The sequence below is a fragment of the Eretmochelys imbricata genome, chromosome 15, assembly GCF_965152235.1.
Source record: "Eretmochelys imbricata isolate rEreImb1 chromosome 15, rEreImb1.hap1, whole genome shotgun sequence".
In the NCBI taxonomy this organism is placed as follows: domain Eukaryota; kingdom Metazoa; phylum Chordata; order Testudines; family Cheloniidae; genus Eretmochelys; species Eretmochelys imbricata.
In genome coordinates this window covers 8551605-8578940 of record NC_135586.1, presented here as the reverse complement: position 1 = coordinate 8578940, position 27336 = coordinate 8551605, and the positions used below count along the sequence as shown (strand labels likewise).

The following is a 27336-nucleotide window of genomic DNA, read 5'->3' as shown; positions in this document are numbered from 1 at the left end:
AGGCCTAGAACAACCATTCCACCACCCGCCAGTACAACACAGAACAACACAGTCTACAGGAGACTCTAGTAACCTAATATACAAGAACTCACCCTCGCTGGCCGGACCACATACAGTGTCCAACTCAGTCTCCATTTCTGTCACGTGGGAGACCTGATCCCCAGCCCCCACTTGCGCCCAGCGCCTTGCCACTTATTCATTCCTTTCTTGAGACAGTTTGTGCTGGCAAGTTTGCACCTGCCTCGCCAGCCCCAGCTGGGGTTTGCACCGTCGTTTTCCTTTAGTAGCGGTGACTGCCAAGAGGTTTCCAAGTGATTTAATTCAAGTCCTTCCTACTGAAGGCTCAGCTGCCGAAGACACGTTCCATGTCCGGCGCTGAATGGAAAGCTGGGAGGAGGTGGCAAATTTTGCAAAGCTACTTCCGTTCCCCCAGTAGCACGAAGAAAACATTTCGATTAAAGGTCTGTTTCTCAGGCAGATAGGGACTGATTCAGAGAGCTCCCTGTCTCCATAAATAGCCAACTCTCCCTCTGCCCCATCGTGCTGTGAGATTCTCAGAGCGTGCAGATCTCCAACCGTGTCGTAACAGTGAGCGCTTGTTACAGCGGGTAAGAAAATTGCAGATGTTATCGCTAGGGATGATGCGTGGGCCTGTTCACTCCTGTGGGGCACGCACATCTCTGCCCCAGTGCACCTGAGCCACCTCTGGGCCAGCCTTTGCTCCCTGAGCACGAAGCAGGGGGTGACACCTGCAGGAGAATGCAAAGCACGAAGGGAAGCAGCATTTCCCCGGAAAGGCTGTTACTCCCTGGTTCTCCCTGCCAGTGGTGCATACTTGCAGATTCAGGAAGGAGGTGATGGAGTTGGCAGAATCACCCCCCACCAACTCAGAGCACTAAAAGTTATGAGTCAGGCCCCGCAAAATCATGAGCTTGAGGAAAAAGTACATATTAGTTCTTTTAATTTGCTTTCTGGAATCGGTGATTTTAGGGTTCAGGTTTTCAAGTTTTTTTCTGCAACGAGGGTTAGAATCTTTTAAAAAGCCTTTCTATATGATCACATGACTCCAGGAGTTGTGGCTTTATAAAAAAATTAGCAAGTAGCATGACCTAGCAATGCTGAGCTAGCCCTGCTTCCATAACGCGTAGTATTGATAGACACCCTTTGTATGGCCCATGCTATTACCAGGGAGTATAGTGCTAGAGAAGAGCCAAAACAAAAGCCGAGCGATTGGGAAAGCAGCCAAATGGAGAAAGCAACATAACGTGAGCCGCAACAGAACAAGAACTGCGAAATGCAGCATCAATGAAAGTAACACAGGAAGACACTATTTCCTCCCATCCTTTCCTGAATGGACTACAAATAGACTGGCTATTAATGCCTCGTGGGGTGGAAGGATCTGCAGCTCTGCTAGGCGGGATGCTGCTCAGTGCTAAGCTCTTTCTGCTCGCACTGAGCTGAGTAATCTGAATGATACGCGAGGATGTGTGGGCAATGCTTGGCATGCGCTGAGTAAATGCCCTGTTACCAGAAGGATTAAAATAATAGATCCTCCAGCAGTGAGAGAACTTCTGAGATGGGAGCTTTTGAAATTTTTTTTAATTGAAGGCACAGCTCAGAGCAGCTTCACAGAACGGGCAGGTTTGGCAGTCCCTGTTAGCACACAGCTGTGCGTGACTGGTATGGGCCTCTTTCAGTTTTGGGGGTTGCATTGTCCCTGTGTGATGGTCTCCTACATCCCTGTGCACTGCTGGTTAATCAATGTAATGAAGCCAGGCCCGTGGCAGGGATGAATCTGATGAAGCTTTTGTGCTTTGGAAAGTGGAAAATGGCTAGCGTGTAGTAATCTGTGACCAAACAGTCTTGAGCTCGTCATGGGACGAGAGCCCCTTTTGTGCCCCAACCCCAGGTGTCTTAGAGCAGTAATTGAAGTCCCTGTTTTCCCTTCTGCTCAGCTTCATCCACCCTTTGTTGCTGTCTCTGTTTTCTTTACAGCAAGGAGAGTTTTGACAGGATCCCCGACCTGGAGTTCAATCCAATTAGGTCGAAAATTGTCCGTGCCTTTTTCGACAAGAGGTAAGACAAGCAGCCCTGGCAGCTAGCCGAGAGGTTTGATGTAACTGTGTGTGTATCCTCTTTCACTGAGTTTAAACTATAACAGGCCCTCAAGCAAAGCTGAGTGGCTTTTGTTCATTTGTAACCTCTGTCTCATTTCCTTCTCCTTGGTATCATTTCAATCTCGGGTTGCCAACTGGAGGGCAAAACCCTCAGCCAAACTAACTGGCGAGTGCTGTGTTCTGTTGTTTTACGGGAGCAGCGAACTGGAGAAGGTTTTGCGAGTGCTGCAGTGAGGGGGGGCTGAGCACTGCACGGGTGAGGATTTTGGGGAGACTCGGGGCTGTTGGTGTCACCCTGTCAGGAGTATCCAGAATGGGGGAAGCCGGGGTGAGGTCACTGTGCTGTGAGCCGACTGCCAGTGCCAGGATGCCGAGCCAAAGCTGCACAGCGCAGAAGCATCCAGGGTGCTAACCCAGTGGCTAACCCAGAGCGGTGAAGCCCCCGTGGGCCTCTGTGTCACACACATGTAATGTTAGACTGCGCAAAACACGAGCAAACAGAGAGCAGGGAGCAATCCTACAGTGACCAGGGTGGCATGGCTGGAGAAGATCTAATAGGCCGCATCTCTCATCTCTGATTTGTGATGGAGCGACACGTGCTAGCTGAATGCTCACTGCCAGTAGCTTCGTCGCCGTCCGATCTGTCATTTCTCACCTTGTCTTCTTCATCTCGGGCCTCTGCAGGAACCTACGGCAGGCGCCCAGTGGGTTAGCTGATGAGATCAACTTTGAGGACTTCCTGACCATCATGTCCTATTTCAGGCCTATTGAGATGAACATGGACGAAGAGCAGCTGGATCACTTCCGGAAGGAGAAACTAAAATGTGAGACTTCCTAAGAGTCCCCGGCCCAGGGCTCCCCAGTTTTCGAGGGTGGGCTGCACAGACACCCCACTCCTCCAGCTCTTTCACTATGTCCTTACATTTGCAGTAAGCCTCTGGGTTCTGGGGTGCATGATTATGATTTGGCCATCAGCCATGGGAGCCGATGACTGAGCCTGTCACTCTCCTGTGCCTTGTTTCCTAGTTCTCTTTCACATGTACGATTCGGACAACGATGGGAAGATCACCCTGCTGGAATACAGAAAAGTAACGTATTGTTCTAGCCTTCCCCTCTCCCGAAGCCTTTCCCAAAACCATTGCCACCCCTAACACAGTCTGCCTTGCTTCCCGCTCCCCGCTAGGTGGTGGAAGAGCTGCTGTCTAGGAACCCCCACCTGGAGAAGGAGTCAGCGAGATCAATTGCGGATGGTGCCATGATGGAGGCTGCCAGCATCTGTGTGGGACAAATGGTGGGACCCCTTTGGGTGGTATAATGATGTGTAGATATTTCGCCACGTGTCGCTGGATGCCAGGCCCTGCAGTGTAATCGGGTGCTGCTCCGTGGACGAGCACGCTGCACAGGACCCGTCTGGTCTGTGTCATGCACTCTGCTCCCATGCACTGTGCTGCTTTTGGGCTGAGCACTCCGGAGCCGTATGTGGTGCACCACATGCAGCCATCGCTACCCCCCCCCCTCGCTGTCTGCCAGGTCCCAATTGCAGCTGGTCACGTCAGCAAAATGGGTGCACACAAAATTCATCAGACAAACCCCACTGGGCTATAGACATGTCTCCACGTAGGCCCCTTTCAGCTTGTGCTTACGTCCCATTGCAGCCTCACTGCCTTGAAGGCTGGAGCTCTCGAGCCTTCTTTGCTAAGAGGTCCAGAGGCCTGAACACCAAAGGAACAACAAATTATTCGTCCCCTTTCACTGTCCTAATGAGGTGGCATTTGGTGCCTGTTCCTTTGGCCTGCATCAAATGGGCAGCTGTTGCTGCGGACTGAGACTTGTTGCTGGGGCTGCGAAGCAGGGGACGCTGCCGCAGCCGTCCGTATTAAGTTGCTTGTTTGCCGTGGCGTCCCTGGGCCAATGATTGTCTGATTGTCCCGGCAGCCTCAGTGCCCAGACAGCCAATTGTCTTGGGACAGAGCAGAACGCCGGCAATGGCTTCAGCTGTGTTCTTTTCCTCGAGCTCTGCTCGTCTTGGAGCCTCGCCTCACCTCACAAATAGAGCAGCCCATGCCAACAACAAACTGGTTGCACTTGGGGGGGGGTTTCCTGGTCTTATCTAATAACAATCCTTTGCACCCTAACACTGTGAGAGGTAGCTAGGTATTACCCGCGTTTTAGGGGTGTGGAAACGGAGGCATGAGGAGAGGAAGAGGCAGGTCTCCTGACTCCCCGACCCCTGCCCAGACAACCCTATCTCTTTCCAATTTTTTCAGTGCTATTAACAGAGCTGGAGGGGAGTTAATTCTCTCTCTCTTCCCAAACCCTAGGAGCCAGACCAGGTGTACGAGGGAATCACATTTGAAGACTTCCTTAAGGTTAGTGAAGACTTTTGTGTTGCTCAGACTAACTTAAACAGGGAGCTTTGTTGGGGTGGGAGGAGCTCTCGGGCTGAATTCAGCAGGAGAATTCATTCCCCAAACCGGTCTTGTGCAGTCGTTGCTGCCCAATCCGTTTCGGGGTTGCAGTGACGGGGAAGGTACCTGTGTGCAGCACCTCATCCTCTTTAGCTAGTGTGCCAAGATGCTGGTTCCCATGCTGGGCTGGCTCCCAGGGCTATTGCAAAGGCTGGGGCCTCGTTTACCCACTGCCACCTGTCCTCCCTTTGTTAGTAGCAAAGCCACGACTGCCCCAGGCTTTTCTTCCCTCCAGACGCTGCCAGCAACGTGGTAACAGCTTCCAGGAGTGCAGCACTGGCAGTGGGCTGGGCAGGTTTCCCGTGCGCTGTCTCCTGCCAGCGTGCTCAGTGTTGTTCTGAAGGGCTCACTTCTGAGAGACGCTCGGTCTCCAAGGCCCCTTTGATCTTGACAGAGGCTGTCAGCTAGGGGTGCCAGATGGGACCGTGGTTTGTGGTGTGGACCCTGGCCCCAGATGAATTGGACGGAGACACTCAACTTGCTTCATGTAGAGCTGCCAGGTGGTAGCAGCGTTCAGCCATTACCAGCGTGGCACCATCCTTGGCCATTCAGCGAGGGTGTTAGACAGACCAGCTCAGGGTAGAAGGAATGAGAAGGGCTCCTGCCTCTTAGGAGCCCCCAGGCAAGTCCATTGCCAGGAAAAGACCAAGACCCTGACGTCCATCGCATTTAACCCTGCCTGTTCCAATTCCAGATGTGGCAGGGGATTGACATCAACACCAAGATGCACGTCCGCTTTCTAAACATGGAGCCTATTGCACATTGCCACTGACCTCTGCCAGTCCACAGTGCCACTGACCTGCAGGGAGAGGGGAGCGGAGCCTTGAGCAGAGGAGCCAGGCCAGCCATCTCCAATGACAGGTCCATGCTTTGGGTACCAGATATCTGTCGTTTTGCTACCGGTGTGTGTGATTAAATCCTATGCGGTCCCTGTGTTCCCACAGGAGCTGCGTTGTGCTGCGTAGAAATGTCTGGGGCTTAAATGCTGACTCCGTTGTATAATAAAATAAGAGTTTTGTTTTTTACTCTCTGCCCAAGGAATGTTTTTCCCCCTTCAGGGTGACCTGAAACCTGGGAGTGCAGCTTCTCTAGAGCCTCCTGTTGCAGAGCGACAAGGTTAGCAACAAGGAGGCGATGCTCTTGGGGGGATAACAGGCAGCTGTTATCCTCAACTAGAAAGCAACTGCTGCTGTTTCCACGCACATTGCAAGTGCAATAAATCATTCTCTCCTGCCCTCTTGCAGCCAAGGATATGCTCAAGCATGTGGCTGGGGGGCGGGGAGTGGTTTTTCCTCTGTTTGCAATTTTCACACTGGTCCTTTCGGGATCTTTGACAACAGCAGTCAAAAAAAAAAAAAAACAGAACAAAGGGACCCAAGCTTAATGTAACAGGAAAATGAGTTAGATTGGACCTTTGTTACCCTTCAGACCTAATGTACAGATGGGCAGGACTCCCACGTTCAACTTATGACTCATATGACCTCCCCACCCCACCCCAATACACACACACCCACACACTGAATTTATCATGCCCACATGCCCATCTGACTCACCTACCCTCTGCCCACTAACCAATGGGCTTCTGGCATTCCCACCAGCTGAGCAGATTAAAGCAACCACTCCCCTCTGTTTGCATGGTAAGCTCTTGGGGGCAAGCAGTATCTCTCACAAAATATTTATATGGCATCCAGCCTAGTGGGTGGCTCATATCTTTGTTGGCATCTCTAGGTGCTGCCGTAATACAAATGATAACCTCAATTTAAAAAACAAAATCACCTGCCCTAAAAAGTTTCCTTTTCTTCTCATTTGTATATTTCCATCTCTAAATGTGCACAGATGCAGATAGGCAATGGAACAATGACATATTTAAAATCTTGCCAACCCCAGGTCCCAGAAATGGAAACTTTCTACCAGTGAAAGGGGTTAAGATCCAATATCCACTGAGATGTTCACTTATTTCTAGGCCTGGCAGATCTAAACCCCATATTATGTGTAGAAAAGCAAACTGAGATCTTCTTCTTGGCTGGTATTAATATATATAGTTCTTCCTTTGGACTTCTGTCACCAAGGCAGCCTATGGTAGGAAAAATAGGGGCAAAAATACTATTTTTAGAAACTCTAGATTGGTTTTTTTGAAAGGAGGTTTTTCTACAAAAGATGTGGCACAAACCGAATTCAAGTGGCCTCAGCCAAAACGTTTTTGTGCCACTGCTGGGCTGGGCAGGGCAGCTCCCTTGCATGCGGATAAAACCCTTATGCCAGCACACAGTGTGTGGGTGTACACGAGAGATGGTTTAGTGCACGGATCTGCCTTAAGCAAGCACCTTAGGGCCCAGTTACGTTTGGTTGCCTAGCAGAGATTTGCCCTTAATTAAAGGGTGAGCAAATGCGTGCTGGGAACCCTGAAGATACTGGAGAGCGCGTTCTTAGTGCGGGAGCAGCCGTGGTGGGGGGTGGCACATGTTTCTATGGGCAGGTCTACACTTAAGCTTAAGTTGCTATGTTACATTGCTCAGGGGTGTGAAAAGTGCCCCCTCCCTCCCCCCCGAGCGACAGAAGTTTTGCCCTGTCCAGCACTACGGCGGCAGGAGACACTCCGCGGGCATGCTGGATTTTAAACAAGCTCTGGGGCGTGTTTGAATATTATCGTTCCCCCTCTTCTTCCCCATAGCACAAGGCAGGTGCCAACCACTCACACTGACGTAAGGGAGCTCTTGGAGTACACATGGACTGTGGAATTATTAGAGCTTAGAGCTTTTCCTGGCAACAGAGACCCCAAACAGACCAACCGTGATGCAAGGGGGAGATGTGGACTATTCAAGGCATGGCTGTGTAGATCCACATGCTTTCAGGAGACGTCTCCACAAGGGCTGTGTACCACAAGCCTGTGCCCTCATACCACCTACCCCAAGCGCATGCAAGGCTGTGCAGTCCCAACCCCCACCCCTTTCCTTCCTTCCGGCTGGGGCTGAGAACCAGAACTCAGCTTAGGGTATCTTCAAAAGCTCGGCCCTGGCATCCGCTGGAGACTCTTCCATGAAAGAGAGCGACACCTCTCCTCCTGCGGCACCAAGCACTCTCCTGTTTCCTTACAACACGGCCCAATTCCAGGGAATCCCTGGGCATCAGGACCAAGTGACCCTCACTGCCCTCAGGGATGGTGACAGAAAGATGCCTGGAGATCCCACAGCCCAGTCTTTCTCCCCTCACTGATTTACGTTACCCCATAACTACCCCCATGCTGTGGCCCACTTAATCACAACTAGCCTGATCCTTCGGGAAACAGCCCTGTGACTCTACTTTGCAACAAGGCCACAACCCTAGTCCCGAAGAGGCCATTCAAGGACTGGGCAGCCCAGCAAAAAGATCAGGATCAATCTTTGCTACCAGGTTTAGCAGTACCGTTACCTGCTACCCCAGTGCCGCCCTGCCCCCTCCAGATCCTGTGTCTGGGCAGCTCTCTGGGAAATTGTGCAATCCCTGTTACTGCTCCCTGCATTTAACACCCCTTCAAAAGGCCACCTTGATAAAAAGAACGATGCCTCATTATCTCATCCCTCATTATCTACCTGTCTTTGTCCCAGGCGTGAGTAGGGAGCCAGCAGAGAGGATAGAGTTTCTGCCTCTGGAAGAGGCAGTGATGAGATCCCTCTCCCCTCAAGTACTGCTCCTGCTCCAGAAAGTCCCTGCCAGGCACCAGTGCTGGGATTCACACTCCCCACCCAGCCAGGTTCATGCGCTAGAAACGTGCACTGTTGTTCCTAGCCCTGGTAAAGGCCAGGTGGTTACCTGTTATTGCTGCAGGAGCACGCGTTCTTTGAACACCTGCTCAGGTGGAACACAGGGAGGCTGTTTGCATCTAACAGATCTTAGTGAAAATAAACCATCTTTCATCTGCACAGCGCAAGGTCCATTTATAGCACTGTAGTCAGAAAAGCAGAGCAGGACATTCCCTTTCAGGCAAAGGCGCTAATTACTCATATCCTGTCATGGCTACTTTCTAACACTGGCAATATCCTAGTTTGCATTTGGGTATATAGTACAGCTGGAATTAACAAAGATCAGTCTGAATCCGCTGTCTGGTAAGTGAATGACAGAGATAGGATCAGTCCTGTTAAAGGGATAGCCCTCCAGCACACCCAATGTACAACAGCAAAACCGGAGCAGCATTAAGGGCCCATTGCAGAGCAGAGCAAACCCCCCCCAATAACGGACTAAGCCCATGTTTGGTCCTACGTGAACTGGTGCCAGAGATATTTCATCAGACAGCAGGGATTCTTCACTGGACACACTCACAATTCCTATGCAGAGCATCTCTTTCACAGCTACTCAGCAACCCCTTCAGTCAATAAAGTGAGACAAAAACCAAATTAGATAAGGCTGGGGAGGAAGGCAAAGACGTCAAGATGGATTCCAGGGAGAAGCTATGAAACAGGTTGGGACAATGTGGCAAATGCTTCAGTTATCAACCAAAGGAGGGACAAAGTTGCCTAGGGGCAAGGAGGCATAGTTAAGGAGTAGTGAAGCGAGTCAGAGCATGGTGTAAGGGTGAGCAAAGGTTTACACAGCACAGCAACAGGTCACACATTGTATTCTATGGGAGACAGAGGCAAACAAAGAGGTGGGTGATCTGGCCACACGCACCCGTTCATGTTAGAATAAAGACAGGGGCATCTTAGACCATTTAATGAATAGCCTAGTTATAGCAGAAACGTTCTTCAACAGGTTTCTGCTACACACCTGAACGAAATCAGATGCCCACACTGTAAACCAAAGAGCAGAAGGAAGGGAGCTGGCCTCTCTGAAGTGGAAGGGATTCTTAAGTTATGCTGCAGAGATCAGAAATACCAAGGGCTTCTTGAAAATGTAAACTGTATTTTATTATGTGGTCAGCTTGATGGAGTTTTTCTTACACACTTTCATTAGCGCAGCGTGGTAGAGAAAAGTAACAGGGTTGTTACAACCAAATAACACACAGAAGTTTATTGGGGGTCATGGAAAACATAAAAAGCCAAATACAATAAATAATTGTAAATGATTTCTTTTCTCAGGCAGGAGAGATTCCCCTGGGACTGTTTCAGTATCCAGGGTGGCTAATTTTTATGTGAAGAGACAGCCCAAAAAGAACCATTTCACAAACAGACTTGCTAAGCCTGCTCTATACATAAAGTTGTGCTGATTTAACTAAAGGAGTGATTTTAAACCCATTTTGTTAAACCAGTGAAAACATGTAGACACACTGAATCCATTTTAAACCTGATTTAAGTTGGTTTAGCTTGCACTGAGAAAGGTACAGGTGCAAGCTAAACCAATAACCACCAGTTTTACACTGATGGAAGTTATGGCCGTGCAGGACTTGGCACCAGCTTAGCCAAATCACTTTTTAAACCAATTTTAGTTAAATCAATGCAGCCTCTGTCTGTATACAAGGCCATAGTTCTACTGTTCTTATCAAGGGTCAGATGCAGCCATGTACAATTCAAAGAAGTCAACATAAGTTAATCATGCCCAGAGGATGCAAGACAGAACCTGTGTAATCACCTAGTTTGGCAGCTATGTCCTCTCTACTTTGCTAAATGGGCACAATCAGTCTCAAATATCATGTTATCTCAGTGATTAAAAGAAGGTTCATAGAATCATTATTAGAGACAACCTGGAATCAAAACGACTTCAGATACAGTGGAATTTGCAGTTCAGTTACAAGGCACTGCACAGCAGAGACCAGGGGAATGACAGCCTTTCACCTCAGTGCACAGGGATTAGCCCACCCTAAAATATATAAAGGAGGAAAGTCCTTACAATAACAAACAGTTATGAACCTTTAATGTACAGATTCTGAGATTTTTAAAAATTAAAACATATTTAAAAGAATAATTCTGAGGTGCATGGCCAGCTTAGCTTCCAAGCTGCTCCAGCCTGGATGAGAGCAAGCTGCCTCCTACAGAGCGCATTGTGCTTTGTTCTGTTGCAGATTGCGGGACATGCCCTGCCTGCAGCACACACAGGGAGACAAGAACTGGCAGCTTGTTATGCAGGAAAGAGATCCCAAGCTTGTGGCTCTGCAGCAGGCCTTTTCCCAGTTCTTGTTTTCTCTCAGGACAACCAAGCATCTGTGTATGCTTGAGTTCCTGTATGCCCTTATCATCCTGTCGAGAAAGCATCAATTCTCCTTCACTTTGCCACTCAGGGCTCTCCTTTCCCTCACCATGGCACATTGATCTGCCACGAGAGTGAGGTCACCAACACTCTTCCTGTGAGCAGTGGGAATGGACCACTTCCCCAGGTTTAAGTCTCCCACTCATTTTTCAATCTCCACTGAACGGAGCAAAGGTTCAAAGGTAATTCTGGATCATCAATATGTTTGAGTGATACGTTTGGGGACAGCCTCAAAATCTGCTCTTTCATATGCCTTCAGTTTTCAGAATGAGCCACTAAATGTGTCGGAACAAGTCAATGCAATCTTTAGTAATCACCTCTTGTGATTCCCAGTTTCCTTTCTGCGCCATGTTGGTTGGTAGGGGACTGGACCACGGAAAACCAAGGAAAAACCATTCCTAAGTTACCAAAATGTTGTCATAGGGGACAGCAAGGCTAATGTTGTAGTTGTAACCAGTCACTTCATCATAGGAAGAGCGGCAAATAGGAAGGACACTCTCTCGAGCCAACTGGTCCACTGAGAATTCATAGGCATAGATGATTCCTCGATGCCTGGGCAAAAAACAAACAAGGAGGACAACATGCCATTTCTAATTGTGTTACAAGCAAAGTCAAATCTTTACCAACTGCAACAAGTCTGGTATCCTGCTTCCAGAAGCAGCCAACACCTGTTGCTTCAAGAAAGCAAAGGAGGCCTCAGTACACCATGAACATTTGTGCAGTACTGCAGATAAAAGGAAATCCTTTCCTGACCCCTGCAGTGTTCGCTGTAAGCCCTGAAGATGAAATTTGATTCTCTTACTTTAGCAATATATAGATATAACAGTTACCTGCCCTAAAATGATCTAATCTGATTCAGGTACAGGGAAAGTCAGTATATTATAGCTGGATACTTGGAATCAGAAAGGGAAAATTGAACTGATATGCAAATGCCAGGACCTTGGTTTACGCTTCAGCATTTTCCATTTGGGAGCTAATGCCATCACTAACATTTAAAGCAAGACAAGGAGCTGCATTCCCTATGCTGCTTCAGGAGTTTGTGTGTTCACCTATTCAGGAGGAAACAGACTCTTGAGTTCAGAGGCAAACAGAGAGCACATTGTTTCCCAACAGCTTGGAAGATTTATCTGCTTTTAAATGCTGCACATCTATCTTGTTGCTGGTTTGGTATGGGGTGTTTTTTAACGGATATATTGTCTCCACTCCTCTTTAACACTGAGTGTTCAGATGCAGAAACTTCTGCCCTCGAGAGCCTGTTCACTCACCTACGGTGAGCTGTCAGGTCATCATCCATGATGCTGGCACCACGGGGGTTCTTCTCATCTGGGATGTTTGCTGTGATGAGGCTGTGAGTATTGAACCAAATATGACGGACTGGGTGTCTGGAAAATAAATAGCAGAACTGGGTGGGAGAATCCACTTACACACATATCAGACACCTAATGATCCAAAAAAAAAAAAAAGGAGTACTTGTGGCACCTTAAAGACTAACAAATTTATCTGAGCATAAGCTTTCGTGGGCTACAGCTCACTTCATCGGATAATGATCTAATAGGAACACACAAATTGTTATATCAAGTTAGCCAATGATAAACCTAACTCAGCACCCTGTCTTTGGCTGAGAAACGAGACTTTCATTTCTTCTAGGCAGTACAGTAAAGCCTCAGAGCTACAAACACCTCGGGAATGGAGGCTGTTCATAACTCTGAAGTGTTCGTAACTTGGAACAAAACATCACGGTTGTTCTTTCAAAAGTTTATAACTGAACATTGACTTAATACAGCTTTGAAACTTTACTATGAAGAAGAAAAATGCTGCTTTCCTTTTCTTTATTAGTTTATGTTTAACACAATACTGTACTTTCTGCTTTTTTTTTTGGTCTTTGCTGTTGCACGATTGTGTACTTTCGGTTCCAGAGGAGGCGTGTGGTTGACTGGTCAGTTCGTAACTCTGGTGTTCGCAACTTTGAAGTACTACTGTAGCTGTTGAAAGCATGAAAATGAAGCTTTTAGCGCCATCTAGTGGCGTACTGCTAGAACACAGATGGAATCGAGAGCATATCGCAGGCAATGCTGCGAGGCAGCACATTTGCTCTGTGAATGCACTCATCCACACATGGAGACAAGAAAGCTAACTGTATTCACAGCCACCACCTTGTGACACCTCAATCGGAATCACGAGCTGAGATTGCTTCAGACAGCCACTGTGTGATACAAAGCTGCGTGGCCCTTCCGTCGTTCCCTTCACTTGTGAACAGTTTAAATATCAACCTCAGAATCCTCGTATCAAGGCAGGACTCTTTCAGTTTGAGACAATCCCAGAGGATGATAAAATAGCTTATCTCATTGGCCCTGTTATGTCTCCTGTCATCTCCCAAACCAACAAATCATTTCCCCTGCTTGTTTTTTCCTCCTGCTTCCCCCCCCTGTGACTGTGGGTTATGGACACAGACTCCCAATAATGCCTTTCCTTTCAGTAAGGGCCTCCTGGCACTATTCATTTAGATTATCCTTTCTGGCTCATCCACAGGTTAATAATTTTATAACTACTAAATCTAATGACTTCAGTCATATGCTGTGTTTCCTCCTCCACCCCAAAGGCCCATCAGATAAAAATCGCCCTCTTCCCTGACATACTCATTAAGTGTTGCATTGGAAGATAATCAATGCGATAATGTCCCTAATGCATCAGCTGCATCACAAAGAACTTAACAACTCATGGGGTCAAAAGAGAAGGGGACCACCTGGTTTTCATCAATGGCCTGACTTGAACTCTCCAGACAGTAAATACCTAGTCTCATCCACCTCAGCCTTGGGAAAGGGTCATTACATTTAGGATATATCTGTTCATTTTATAATAGCAGGGTATCACTCTCAGACTTACAAAAGGCTAAATCCTGAGGTCTTTGCTTGGGCAGAATTTTAATCAAATGGGAATTTTGTCTGAACAAGAACTGCCTAAGGAAGTCGTCAAGATTTGGTGCATGCAACTAAGGGGTCTGTCTTCATTTCCAACATATTAAAACATTGTGTACTGTCAGCATAAACAGTTATGGGTATGTCAATCTGCTGGTGCAGATGCATCATTTTTGGCCCTCTGATTTTTGCTTTTTAAAGGGATGTGAATATGGTGGAGGGAGCGTGTGCACACCTGAAAGTGGAACAATCTCTTTGGTCTAATAAATCTTTTTTAAAACCAAGCCTTCCCTTTTGACCGCTCAAAGGCATAGGAGGTGATGTACAAACAGTTAACAGAAGAGTAAAACAGACAAAAGACTGGTAAACCAAAACTGCCCGAAATTCAGGGTTTGTAAAGTGAGATTTGACAAAAGCCAAGACAAAAGAAATTTTCCCAGAAGTCAACACCACACACCAGTATAAGAAATTTCCCCAGGACGAACCCTAACAAAAACATTTCTCTTTTAGAGTGGTTTCAAGCCAATACACAGCAACACTGGTTTTATGGAGGAGAAGCATGTGAAATTTACAATTTATTGTCCAATCTGAGAGAAATGCAAAAAATAAACCATGAACAATAAATTAGATTCATAAAAATTACCTTCATTGCAGTAATGATGTGTTAGAAGTAACCTATTCAAAGGACCTCGGTCTAGTAAAAGTTTGTGTTTTATCAGTGCTCCTTTAAATTAAATGAGCAACAACCTGCATGAAAATTGTGGAGAACACACACACACAATTAACCATTTGGAATCCTCTTTAATCTAAGAGTCCAACTGAGCAGACCACAGATTCCATTAGAGACTGAAAACTAACAGAACTATCGTGCTGTCCTCAGAAACTTTAGGCATAGGATGTTCAGGACCAAAGTGAAAACATGCCAGCTCAGCCTGTCCACTGGATCTGGAAATGTCATGGCAGTAAAGCCCCTCGAGCAGATGAAGTTACCTGGCGTGCATTTCCCATAGCTTGATGCCCATTCGCTGATCCCACACGCAGACCAGACCCTCCTCTCCTCCACTGACAATTTTCCAGTCATCCATCTGCACGGCAGATACTCCCAAATGGTGGGCATAGAGGGAGCACAAAGATTTGCTTCTGCGGAGGTCGTATACCCTGACCCTGAACAAATGGAAATCAAGAACAGAGAGGGGCAGCTGTTACACTCCGGTCTGCAGCTCCTGAGAATGCAAACACTGTTTGGATTATGTTAGCACACTGATTACAGTTGCATTACACTTATAACATACCAGAATACTTTTAAAGAGCCTGCAATTCACTGGCAAAGGCAGAAGTGCAATAAAATCAGCAGCTAAAAACCACCAATCGCTCTATTGGCTATCTAAGGCCATGTCTACACTATGGGCACTATATACCATAGCTATGCCATGGTAACCCCATAGTGCAGATGCAGACTATGGCAACAGAAGGAATTTTTGCATCATGATAGGAACTCCCTGAGCAACAGTAGCATTCTTCCACCATTCTAGCTGCATCTGCACCTAGGGTTAGGTCAGCATAGCTGGGTCGCTCAGGGATGTAGATTTTTTACACCCCTGAGTACCACAGATATATTAACCTAAGTTTTAAGAGCAGACCAGGCCCAATACTATATCTGTTTTCCAAAAGGACTTTTGGCATCTACCCCAAGGTGTGATTCCATTGGAACTGTTAGGGTTTCTTCATTTGAAAACTATGTAACATGTTAGACATGTGCCTTACTTTTCAATTACTAGAATACAAATTACATACTACTGTTGAGAATGGAGATTTGTCCTATAAGGATTAGTAATTAATATAATACTAAACACTAGTCAATGCATTCCCAACTTGGGCTACAAAAATTGCTAATCCTTGCCTCGCAATTCCTCTGGTATTTCAAATACCCCTTTCATGGCAAAGAGAGCATCAAACATGAAATTCTTTTCTACGTAGTGTTTAAAATTACTTCAGTTCAGTGTCACTGTACCAGCACATAGCCATACACATGACTGATGGAATCAGCAGCAGATTTTCTGTAGGTCTTTTTGCACCACTGGATTTTCCCAGTGCAATATCCACTGTCAGCTGAAAGATTTTTCATCAGGGCTCTTTCCAGCTTTTAGGAACTTGGTTTCTTTGCACGTACTATGTAAAGTGAATATTACAATGAAACATAAGGAGAATTTTGGTCCAGAAGATAATCTGTTTGCCTCATGAACTGCTAGCAATGCAGTGAGTCATAAATGACAATCTATTTGGGGTATTGCTATGACACCTGTCTCCTTTGTATCTAAGCATTGTCCATAAAAACCCCAGGACAATACCAAAGATGCAGCTAAAGGACAAGGAACCAAATGTTACACCATCCAAGAGAAAAATCAAGGGAATCTTAGATTAACACGCAACATTGAAACAAAGCCATCCACAAGCATCCGAACAGCTGCCTTCTTATGTATCTTTGGCCTAGATTTTAAAAAATGACTAGTGATGTTGGTTGCCCAATTTAAGACACCTTAAAAAGTCCTGATTTTCAGGAAGTACTGAGCACCCAAATAAGCCATCCCCTCAATTTAGCACATCAGAGATCAAACAACATTCAGAGCAGCAGAGCTTTTGATGAACACCTGAGATTGCAACTGCTGGATCCATTAGAAAACACGGAGTATTTTGATTATCTAAGGCATATCCGTGGCCATCGTTCCATAAAGTTTCCATTTCCATCAGCATTAGCAAAAACGGTCTGCATACAATATTTCACTCCAGGTTTTGCCTTCTTTGCAATTTCAGTATCCTGTCCCACACTATTACTACAAGAGCTTTAAATGCTGGAGAATGTCCGACAGGTAGTATCTATACTATGCTTTTTCTCCCCCCCACACTTTTACTTTTGCCTGGGGCCAATTCTGATCTTACACCAATTTTACACAGATGTAAATAGTCTCATTTCCATGGAGTTCCTCCTATTTTATAATGGTATAAATGAGGTAAGAATCAGGCCCACTAAATTCAATATTTTTTTTACAAGAGACAAAGTGGTTGAGGTAAACTCTTTTTTTGGATCTTTTACTTTATCTCATCCACCTTGTCTCTCTAATATCCTGGGACCAACATGGCTACAAGAACACTGCATATAATATTTTTTACAAGTCAATTTGTTTGCTGAAGCTTCTTGTTAATAAGGGATCATTAAAATCCCGTGGTCTTCAAATAGAGCTCCTTTTCTTCTGTTTTACAATCATCTATTGATTTTTGTTTGGATACCATCATGTATGACTGGGAGGAAAATTCTATTACAATACTAGGGCCCCAATTCAGGAAATTTAAGCAATGCTTAGGTGCATTCTTGAATAAGGATACTCTCCTGAATCAGGACCTAGATACAGAATCATAGAACCATAGAATCATAAAATATCAGGGTTGGAAGGGACCTCAGGAGGTCATCTAGTCCAACCCCCTGCTCAAAGCAGGACCAATCCCCAATTAAATCATCCCAGCCAGGGCTTTGTCAAGCCTGACCTTAAAAACTTCTAAGGAAGGAGATTCCACCACCTCCCTAGGTAACGCATTCCAGTGTTTCACCACCCTCCTAGTGAAAAAGTTTTTCCTAATATCCAACCTAATGACTGGAACATCCAAGTGAGCAGGAGAAAGAAAAGCTTCAAACCCATCCAAGGGAAAAGTGCTAGTTAGAGAGGGAGAAATCTCTATCAAGTCTCATTTTGAGATAAAGAACTGAGTTTATCAGCCACTTCTTTCCTTATTTAAGGAGACAGTAAGAACGGGTGTCTGTGTCGGGTAAGGATTACTTACACCAATTCAAATAAATTTATTTGAGCATAAGCTTTCGTGAACTACAGCTCACTTCATCGGACACATGTCCATGAATCACATGCATCCGATGAAGTGAGCTGTAGCTCACGAAAGCTTATGCTCAAATAAATTTATTTGAATTGGTGTAAGTAATCCTGAGCATAAGCTTTTGCGAGCTACAGCTCACTTCATCGGACGCATGTCCATGAATCACATGCATCCGATGAAGTGAGCTGTAGCTCACGAAAGCTTATGCTCAAATAAATTTGTTAGTCTCTAAGGTGCCACAAGTACTCCTTTTCTTTTTGCGGATACAGACTAACACGGCTGCTACCCTGAAACCAATTCAAATCTGTCTCAGAGCTCAGCTGAATACAAACCTATATCACTGCCTGCTAATCCAGCATACAGTGGAAAAAGGGGTGTACGTTTTTTAAAACTTAGTATTTCAAGATTAAAAAATAAAATGTAGAGCTTCAGGAAACAAAAAAAATATAGTGAAGGGAAATGAAAATAAAGGAAAATCATTGATTCCAGAGTTGAAAAGAAGCTGCAGGATGACCCTCTGAATACGATAAATGTCAGGAATGGAACAATCAAGCAGACTGAAGTCCAAATTGTATCATGTTCAATATTCATGGTTTGATCCTTGTGCTGTTCCAAGAAGCGCCCCCCCACCCCTTTCCCTGTTCTAATGAAAACCACACCATAGGAGCTTGCAAATAACTCTATTCCAACAACTGAAACAAAAGAAGACAGAACCGTCCAAAGACTCCAGCAGGGTAGCATCCATCTGACAGGCAAGAAAACAGGCTGGAACAGAGACGGGAGGACGCCGAGGATGGTTCTGTAACAACCCCTGTGCCACAACACATCCGAACACTTACAGACAGAGTGAAAACAGCTCCCAGCTTTCTCCCACTTCAGCAGGGACTGGGAGGGTCTGGTATGCATTAGAACGTTGGGTAAGGGTCTAATATTTCTGAAACTCTGTCATTCACAGCACTCTTCCCATCTTTGGCTGCAAGTGCCCTGTATGGTAATTAAGGTTTCTTCTATTAGTAAGCACAGCTGGAAATGAAACTGACTGCATCCCAGTTGATACATCAGCCAGGGTCCAGCTTTCAGGCAGATTTCCATCCTGCATACCCTCAGAAAATTAAAAAGAACACTTGAGTTGTTTATGTTTATTTTAAAAAGGAAAGGCATTTTACAAACCTGAGATGAGGCTCTAAATAATAGGGAGCCTCGGCTATTGCAGAGGCTGCCATTTCCCTCCATGCTTTGCCATGACAGCTATGCTCAGTGGGAATGCCTCAATTCTATACTAGTCCAAATGAGTCAGGAGCAAGCCTTTGTCTCTGATATTTGATTGCTCCAGAAATAAGCCTAGCCAGGTTTAGGGGTAGATGTAAACCAATATCTCCTCAGATGGCTTTCCAGCACTAGCAGGTGTCAGCTTCCCCTGATATTTAGTTTTCCGATGCTATCCACCATCTTAGGTACCTTCAAAGAAAGCAAGGTAGCTGCTGTGGAGTGTGTCACAGTGTGCACTCCTCATTCTTCTGATGGTGTTTGATTATTTTTATTTGCTATGAAGTGCACCGAGACTGAATTCTATGGTTGCTCCCAAAAGAATCACTCCTTTCCTCAACGGAAGGGAGTTAGGGGGTTTTGGTTTCTTAACAGATGATGCTGAATACAGGACTTTCCCTATCGCATAACAATGAGGTCAAATTTTGGGCCCAGAAATCCTGAGGATGTCCATTTTAACTCCAGCAGTAGGTTCCCCCATTGGCCATTATTACTTAACATTCATATTGTGAATCCCTCATTGGGAATACTTGTTCTACAACAGGAATCCGGGGATACTAGGTCCACTTGATACAGATGGGGATCCAGCTGAGAAAACATTACACTGCTGCTAATGCCCTTCAAACAAACCTTCATGAGTAATTTGACTTTGTTTTGGGTGGCGGAGAGTCTCTTTTCAGAGGCCCTATTTAACTGCTGAACCACTAGATTTCTGCTTTCCTGTTAGTTTAGCTCTAGCCAGGCCTCCTCCTCCAGATACCTGGGCTGTAAAATTCAGAATCAAAAAGTTTTTCATATTCATATTCTGAGAGGAGAGGGCTCCATCATTTATTCCCATGTAAGAGGAGTTACTTTCAATTCCTGACATGGATATGTGGCCCATCAAATTTGCCCATGCTCTTCTGTCTCCCCCTGCACTACTGACACAACATTATACAAAAGAGAATAAAACTACAAGCAGATTTGTTGCGAATCACAGGACCCTAGCGCGCACAGAAGAAATACGTATCTGCTAATTTAAGAAAAAATCCCCAAGAATTCAGTCACATGCATCAAACTTAAGCTGCCGCTTCTATTTTCTTTGCTGACAAAGTAGGCAGTTTGCTTACATTGCCTCTTTGCTGAAAAGAAAAAAATTGTTTGACAAAATAATCATTTTTGCAAGCTGCTGCACTGGCAGGACAGAGGTCTGGGATTTGGCAATGGAAAGTATCCGCCTCACAATCTGATACCCACCACCAAACCAGACCACCACCTGCAGCCCCATGCCCAGCACTGAGGGGAGGAGGGAAGGAGTGGGGAGCCATTATACACTGGCCTCTCGCCATGGCACATCTCTTTGGTGCAGTGAAGTGACCCTGCAGATAACCAGCCAAAAAAGAAAACCTAAAAATTGGACTCAAAGGGTCTTTTTAAGCACTTTAATCCTTTCACACTGACTGTTCCCAGTGCGTCCGTTTCTGGCACCGGATATCATGCAGGGAAAATCCGACTCACCAAGCCAAGGAGTTAAAGAGAAGGCTGTTAATCAGCTAAATAGAAGCTGGAATCAGTTCACATGAAAGTCTCTTTTCTGTCACCTGAGGGACTCTGCAGTGTTCCGAAATACACTCTTGACATCATTTGGCAGGCGGACCCATCTCGTCCTACATGATTCATCCCTTAGGTTATTTTTTTAATATCAGAAAGTGAGCTTTTAAATGCCAAACTAATTTTGTGGGTGATTGGGGGAGAAGAGAGGGAATGGAAGATATTCCAAGTGGTCTTGCTGGGCTGTACACCAACTGCGTCCACCAAATGGCTTAAAAAGAAAGTCTTCCCATGATGCTTTCAGAAACAAAGCAAAATGGGAGCCACATCCAACTATTACCTAATACTTTGTTCCTGAAGTTCATGCAGGCTGTACTTACAGTATAAGGGGGAGAACCTAGCTCTCGCAGATCCAGTTATTGGCCAGCAGGGAACAAGGGATGGAAAGTGAACTCTAGCTCTAGATAAGGTGTTGCTCTTGCTTGTACATACCTCCTGTCTTTATTGCCCGTAACAAGCATCCACGGAGGACTATTCTGGAGATTGACACACGTGAAGTCACCCAACGAGCTGCCTAGCTTTGTTAGACACTGACCTGTTTCCAGGTTGTAGAGAAGTATCTGGCAGAAGGAGGGGAAAAAAAAACAAAAACGCACAAGGTGAAACATAACAGGGCCATGTTGAGTGCATTTTGCTGTAGCATAAACCAGAGCATGGTCATTACCACTCAGATTTTATTAAAGAGATGGTTTACAGGCCTACTTCTCAACCTTCTAGCGTGTACATCAGGACACAGAAACTTCAATTATTGAGGACAGCAGCAATAAAATGCATACAGGGGTGGCAAGCAACCAGTCTGGCACTGTAACAGACTGTCATGAATTAGGGATATGTAGCCTGAACACTAGATCTGGGCAACCATGGTGGGGTAGGTACAAACTTTGGGAGTTCAAAGGAAGCTACACTGTGTTTGCTCAGGTCATATTGAAGTCCATATTGAAAAGCAAATCTCCTCATGAACAGACTTTGGATTGTATTTGAAATAGTACTGGAAGCTAAGCAAATCTGCTTTTCAAAGGGTATCAAAGGAAGAACAGCAAGAGAAAGATTCTACAAACTATGGTAAAGCAGAAAAATAAAGGAACATAATTTGCTTAGATCTGACAGCAATGAGCACTGCAGAAGACTCTTGCATAGATGGTCAACTAGACAGATTAAAGGATCATTCAGCTTAAATCACAATTCTGTCTGATTTTTTTTAACCTATTATTTTTTAACCTATTATTACAAGTAATTTCACAAGATCACGGTTACAAAGATTAGAAAAAAAATGTATTTTTTTCCTGTTTGTGTACTTTCTGCATTTGAAAGCACTATGTTTATAATCAACTTGACTGTTTCTCCTGCCCTGTCAGCTTCAGCTGTTTATGCAGGACTTTCACATAGCAACAGGAGACAGAAAGTATGTTCAAAAATAGGAAAATTTGATTGTCAAATTATAAAAATTGGCAAGGAGGCTCAGCAACAGGTGTAGAGCCTAAACATGCATTTAAGTCATTTTCTGAAGTTAACTACATTTCAAATTTGTCCCTCTTTAAATGCAAAAATCTATGTCAATCTAAGATTGAGGTTGCATAATGTCAAGCAAAAGGAAAAATAAAGGTTTCTATAGCAATGTTAACATGACCATGTGGTACAGGTGTAGTATTTTCAACCATTTTTTCTTGTTGTAGCCTGTGTTGCTTAATAAATGTTACATCATGCCTTATAACACTCATGAAATATACAATATGTGCAACATAGCCAAGTTAGCTCTGCTGGAGGACCCTTAATACCTGCATTGTCTGACTTTCAAATTTTAACTGAGCAAACTTGATGTTGTATTAACAGCTTTAAAAAAGGAAGGTAGGAAAAGGTACCTGTGCTTAATGCAGATACACATTTGGACAGCTTTCACTAGACTGTCAAGTTCACACCCAACCAAGAAGAGCTCCTAATTTTGCCTCAAGATAGTTTTCTGCAAGGTTGAAGTACAGGAGTAGCACATCTTTTGTGATGGCTGTCTCTTGGCAACAGAATGGTTTTTTTTAATAATTAAAGTTTAGAAAAATGTGAGGAATGCAGCAAAAATTCAGAAAGACCAGTTTTTCTACATTTCTCCTGCCCCTGAGGAGAAGGCAATAGTGTTTGTAGGGTAAACTTTGCTGCATGTATCACTGCAACTTTTACAGATTTCCCTCACGCAAATTGTCCTAGCAGCAGCCAATACCCTTGACCAAACTCTTTTCCCCTCAGGCCAGGCACAAAGAACATGCATTATGATGATGTCGTAAAAAGGACAGGGTTTCATCATGCTCTACTAAAAATATTAGCAGCAACCCAGTAAGGATCCAGAAGTGATTTTTCTTCAATAGTCTGTAATGTTTATCATTACCCAACCAGTTCTTCTCCTTCCTCCCCCCCCCATCTTGGTCCTGGATGATCTCCTTAGTGACGGCTATCTAAGTTCCTCTGTTAGCTTCCATCAACATATTACTGACGTGCCATGTCTCAGAATTAAGCCATATTTAGTGTGTATTTTTTCCATCCTCACAGAACTCAAATGCACCTGAAGAAATTTTACTCAAACTTTTTAAAGTAATTCACTCTTAGACAAAAACCTAGCATGGAAAATATCATCCCAAAAAGATGAATTAATTTGAAAATCTGAACCTGTGAAAAGGGAGTTATAAACAAACCGTTTCATAGATAATAGAGAGACATGGGGGTGAGATAATATCACGCACCTTGTCTCTCAAACCCTGGGACCAACACGGCTACAACAACAATGCAAACTTCACATATATCACCACTGAAACACATCCCTTTCTGAAGTGAAGCACAGCAACCAATCAGCACACTGCACACAACAGCGGAGAAGAGGACATTTTGGCCAAGACACCATGGCAAACCACTTTTTGTATTAAAATTGCAGAAGAAACTAATGACCATGTTGGCAGACCAGACTTCTGTTTTGAAGGTCTCATTTGAAAGGCAATAATCTCCACTGAATTCAGTTTATCTACCTTGAGAAAGATTAGTGACTGAGTTGACCCTGTCAAGATTCCTGTAGTTCCAGAGAATCTAAACCATCCCTTTCTGGTTGCACACTTAACCTCTGGAGATAAGGCAGCGCCTCTTGTTGCTCTTGAGAAACTCCCTGCAGCTGCTACTTTGATTGTCTATAGACTATTAATTCACCTAATAGATCTTAGCTCCAATCTACCCTGTCAACATAAAACTGGAACACAGCTTTCAGATATGTATCATTATGAACAGGAATGCCCTCTAAAAAAACCTGTTAATGTGCAGGCATTTAAATACCTTGGACTTTTCTTAGCAAACACTGAACACAATTATTGTCCTAATTGCTTGCCAAGTTTCATTTTCAAAATCAAAATTTTTTTCCAGTTCTGGAGTAAGTGGGCAAAAGGCATTTTTAAATTAACATATTCACTTATTTACACTCGGGTTGTTTACAGATTGCCAAACGCTTTAACCTTTTTGTAACCAAACAAAACTATAAAAAAAAAACCTTTCTGAACCACCAGACTTTCCATATCTATTGACATTAATGACAGGTAACGTCTACATCTCTTTCCACTCTCTAGCTCCACTCTTTTTTTAGGGATTTTTTTATGTTACATATATATGTTTTTCTGCCCTACTGGCTCTTCGTCTGCAAAAAGGTGCTCTTCAGTGTTATTAGCACATATTTTCACCTTTTCCTTGCGCAACATAAGATTTATATTTTTTTAAACCCATCCCTTTTGCTTTTACTGTTTCTCTGTCTACCAAGCTTCAAACCAGAATACAATTTTATACCAGAATTAAAAATTCTTAAAAAGAGGGAGGTTATAAATGAGATGACAACACAATTTTGAAGCTGCTGTAACACTTCTGTTGAGCTCTGCTGTAATACCCTAAAGTAACTAGGATTTTCTTTATAAAGGCCAAGGATAAAGAATGAAAATATCTGGTCACTTGGGAGTCAAAATAAGGGTCTCCATGTTAAAGGGCAAACAAAGCAAAAAGTCTCTAGGAGGTTTATAATCTTATAATGCACACTGCAAACGGATTAGCCTTTTAAAGACACTTATAATACTATAATGGACACACAAGGCTAGTGACCTAATGGGTGCAAATCTGGTAAAGATAAGTGAACCTAGAGCGTCTGGGTGTGAAATGGGGTACCCGAAGGTAATACCCTACTGAGGTACCCCCTTCTTCCAACAGCCCTCTTGGGGCAAAATGGGTGAATGGCATGATGTCAAAGCAGATAGACAGACAGATCTGTGTGTGTGTGTGTATATATATATATAAAAAACTGGAACACACAGACAATGTATATAACATATATATATATAATGACCTAAAAAAAAACCCACAAAAATCAAAATCTTTACCTACTAACAGTTTTCAAATGCAAAAGTTAAGTTACTGGATGAGAGTCAAGTGATCTTCCAGAATGTTTAATAATTCAGCAAGGCAGAAATATCCAAAGAGTACCTTTACCATTACGTTTAGTTAAAGACCACAGAGATTAGAAAACACATTATCCATCTCAGAGGCGATTCTTTCCATGTTACAAGTCCCTTAACGACCTTTACCATCTCTCCCCCGCGCGCTCTCTCTCTTTTAATAAGGCTGAGCAAATGGGACTTCATTTTATCTGACTGCCACAGACTAGTGATATTAATTATTCATGCTCCTACTCTCCCTTTTGTTAAAGCGGTGCATTAGACTAATTTCCCTCTTTGTTGCATGAGCTGGGCGAGTCTCAGTCTGTGGCAACTGTTCTCAGAGAGATGTGCTGAGAAACAGGCTCACACAGGAAGGAATGAAGGAGGGTGGGAGAAAGAGAATGGAAAACTTACTGTAGTTAGGAAACTTTAAATCAGCAGGTGTGTGGAAATTTAAAAAAAATGCAGTCCAAGAACCTAACAGAGAGAATACCAAATTAACAGACAAAAAAATTACAGCTTCTGTAGCCAGATCAACTTCTGCTGTGAGCTTTGTTAGATCTTATAGCTTAGTAAGGTCCAGCATGGCATAAATACTTTGGATGAGACACTTCCAAAAAAAAACAAACCAAACCAAAAAAAAAAAACAAAAACCCAACCCAGGTGCTGAAGAAAATGGTGTTGATGGAACTCTTCCATGCACATCCAACATCCCAGCATGGGGCTAGGGATACTATGCTGCTGGAGATGACATTTTTTGGATGGGACATAAAACAGAGTCCCCAAGCACTTATCAAAGAGCCTGCAGTACTTTTCACAAGAGCAGGGGTATTCACCCCAGTGTCCTGGCTAACAGCCAACTCAGGCAATTGCATTGTGAAATAGCTGGATTTGCTCTGTAGGGAGTTATGTTTTTTCTTCTTGCCCTAAGCTACCGTATTTTGTTGCCAGTAACACCCCCAAGAAGTGGCTTCCTTTCAGCAGTGGGTGAAAGGATCTTTATACATATAAGAGGCACTATGTAACCATCAATAAATAATAAGGAAAAGGTATAATAATGGTCAACAATGTTCTGAAATCATTGGTCTCTTCACTACGGAACAACATACTGGGCACACGTTCCTGGAACATCTTAACTTTCCTTTCATTTGAATGGACATATCTAAGAATAATGATCCTTAGCACTTACAGAGCTGTGCTAAGGTCTCAAAGTGCTTTACACAAGACACGTGACATTACCCTATTTTACAGAGTGGGAAAATGAGGAACAGAGAAAAATTACACGACTTGCCCAAAGTCACAAAAGGACTCAGTGCCAGAGTTGGCAATAGAATGTACATAATTTTATCCTCAATTCTGTGGCCTATCCACTGGATTACACTACACACATTGCCTGCATACACCAATATTCTCTAAGCAATAAGGAGGTTCATGGAATTGCCAGTCAGCCATAGCTTCCTTTAAGAAAAGAACAGAACTTATGAGGATTTTTTTTTTCTTAAATCCATGGGTCAAGAGACATTCAACCTACATGCCATCTACAACAGTGGACACAGCTATATCACACATGCTTGATTCATCAAGTTAAGTTTAGCCCCTGGTGGTCGCTACTGCAAGTTCTGAATTTTATTTCTAAGAAGCATGTGGGAAAAAGTATAAAAAGTTTACAGGCCCTAGGGGGACAGTTTGCTGGTGTAAATGTACCAAACTGTTATAGTAGCTACTGTAAACACAACACACAGTATAGCAACATAGGAAATTTGACTATTAACAAATGCAAGGTCAGCATATTGATACTCGTACACAGAGACAAGTGTACTGGCTCCATAAATTTAAAGATGAGCTAAGATTTAAGAAGAGCAGATGGGGGGGGGGGATCAGAAAGAGAGCCAGAGATAAAAAGAGTAAATCATACACAAAACAGCCAGTTTAAAAAAAAAGAAGTGGTTAATATACATGAATAATGGATGTTTGATTTAAAAGCAGTTTACTCCAATATGATGTAATTTTTGACAATCAGCCAGAGAGACTATTTTGCAAGTCTTTGCCAGATATAAGTCATTGTGCAGAAGTGGTAACACAACCATGTCTGTGAGCATGTGGAAAATTGACTTTCCTGCCATCCCAAAGGTGACTTCACGCTGGCGAACAGAAACTTTTATCTCAGGTGCACTTAGCTGTGCTCCCCAGCCATAAGTAGTGCTCAAAGGGCCAGCTCAGAGAATCCATGAAAGCATTGTTCGGATTCATCTAAAAGGTCTGCAGCGTTCCCAGCAGTGCAAGAGTCAGGTCTCTTGCACAGTGCTGTTTACAGAATCCTCCAAATACTTATGGCCTGCCATATAAATTACCTATGAAGCTATAAACAATTAAATGTAGGTTTATTTTTCCTTCTAAGTTTTTATTTGAATAGAATCAAAGCTGGTAGCATGAAGCAGAGCCAGACATGGTGCAGGCAGGCAGTGTACGAGCTTCAGCAACACAACTCTGCCAATGCACC

The 27336-nt window shown here is 44.2% G+C and overlaps 2 protein-coding genes across 4 annotated transcripts in view; one reads left to right on the top strand and one right to left on the bottom strand.

Moving 5' to 3' along the window:
* TESC (tescalcin) overlaps nt 1–5610 on the top strand; it is a 30400-nt gene extending 24790 nt beyond the window's left edge. The window contains exons 3-8 of one of the 2 annotated variants that reach the window (XM_077834945.1): nt 1996–2076; nt 2880–2941; nt 3144–3205; nt 3301–3408; nt 4439–4486; nt 5280–5610. In XM_077834945.1, coding sequence (XP_077691071.1) covers nt 1996–2076; nt 2880–2941; nt 3144–3205; nt 3301–3408; nt 4439–4486; nt 5280–5357 — 439 coding nt within the window. In that variant the 3' untranslated portion in view covers nt 5358–5610. Of the gene's footprint in view, nt 1–1995; nt 2077–2801; nt 2942–3143; nt 3206–3300; nt 3409–4438; nt 4487–5279 lie in introns of both variants that reach the window. The other variant, XM_077834944.1, reaches the window with a different exon arrangement.
* A 3943-nt stretch (nt 5611–9553) lies between these two features.
* FBXW8 (F-box and WD repeat domain containing 8) overlaps nt 9554–27336 on the bottom strand; it is a 62930-nt gene continuing 45147 nt past the window's right edge. The window contains exons 8-12 of one of the 2 annotated variants that reach the window (XR_013348038.1): nt 20827–20954; nt 14647–14820; nt 12007–12123; nt 11059–11293; nt 9554–10354 (exon numbers count right to left, since the gene is read on the bottom strand). Coding sequence is in view for 1 of the 2 variants with exons in the window: in XM_077834754.1 (XP_077690880.1) it covers nt 11140–11293; nt 12007–12123; nt 14647–14820; nt 20827–20954 (573 nt within the window). In the remaining variant the exon portion in view is untranslated. Of the gene's footprint in view, nt 11294–12006; nt 12124–14646; nt 14821–20826; nt 20955–27336 lie in introns of both variants that reach the window. The other variant, XM_077834754.1, reaches the window with a different exon arrangement.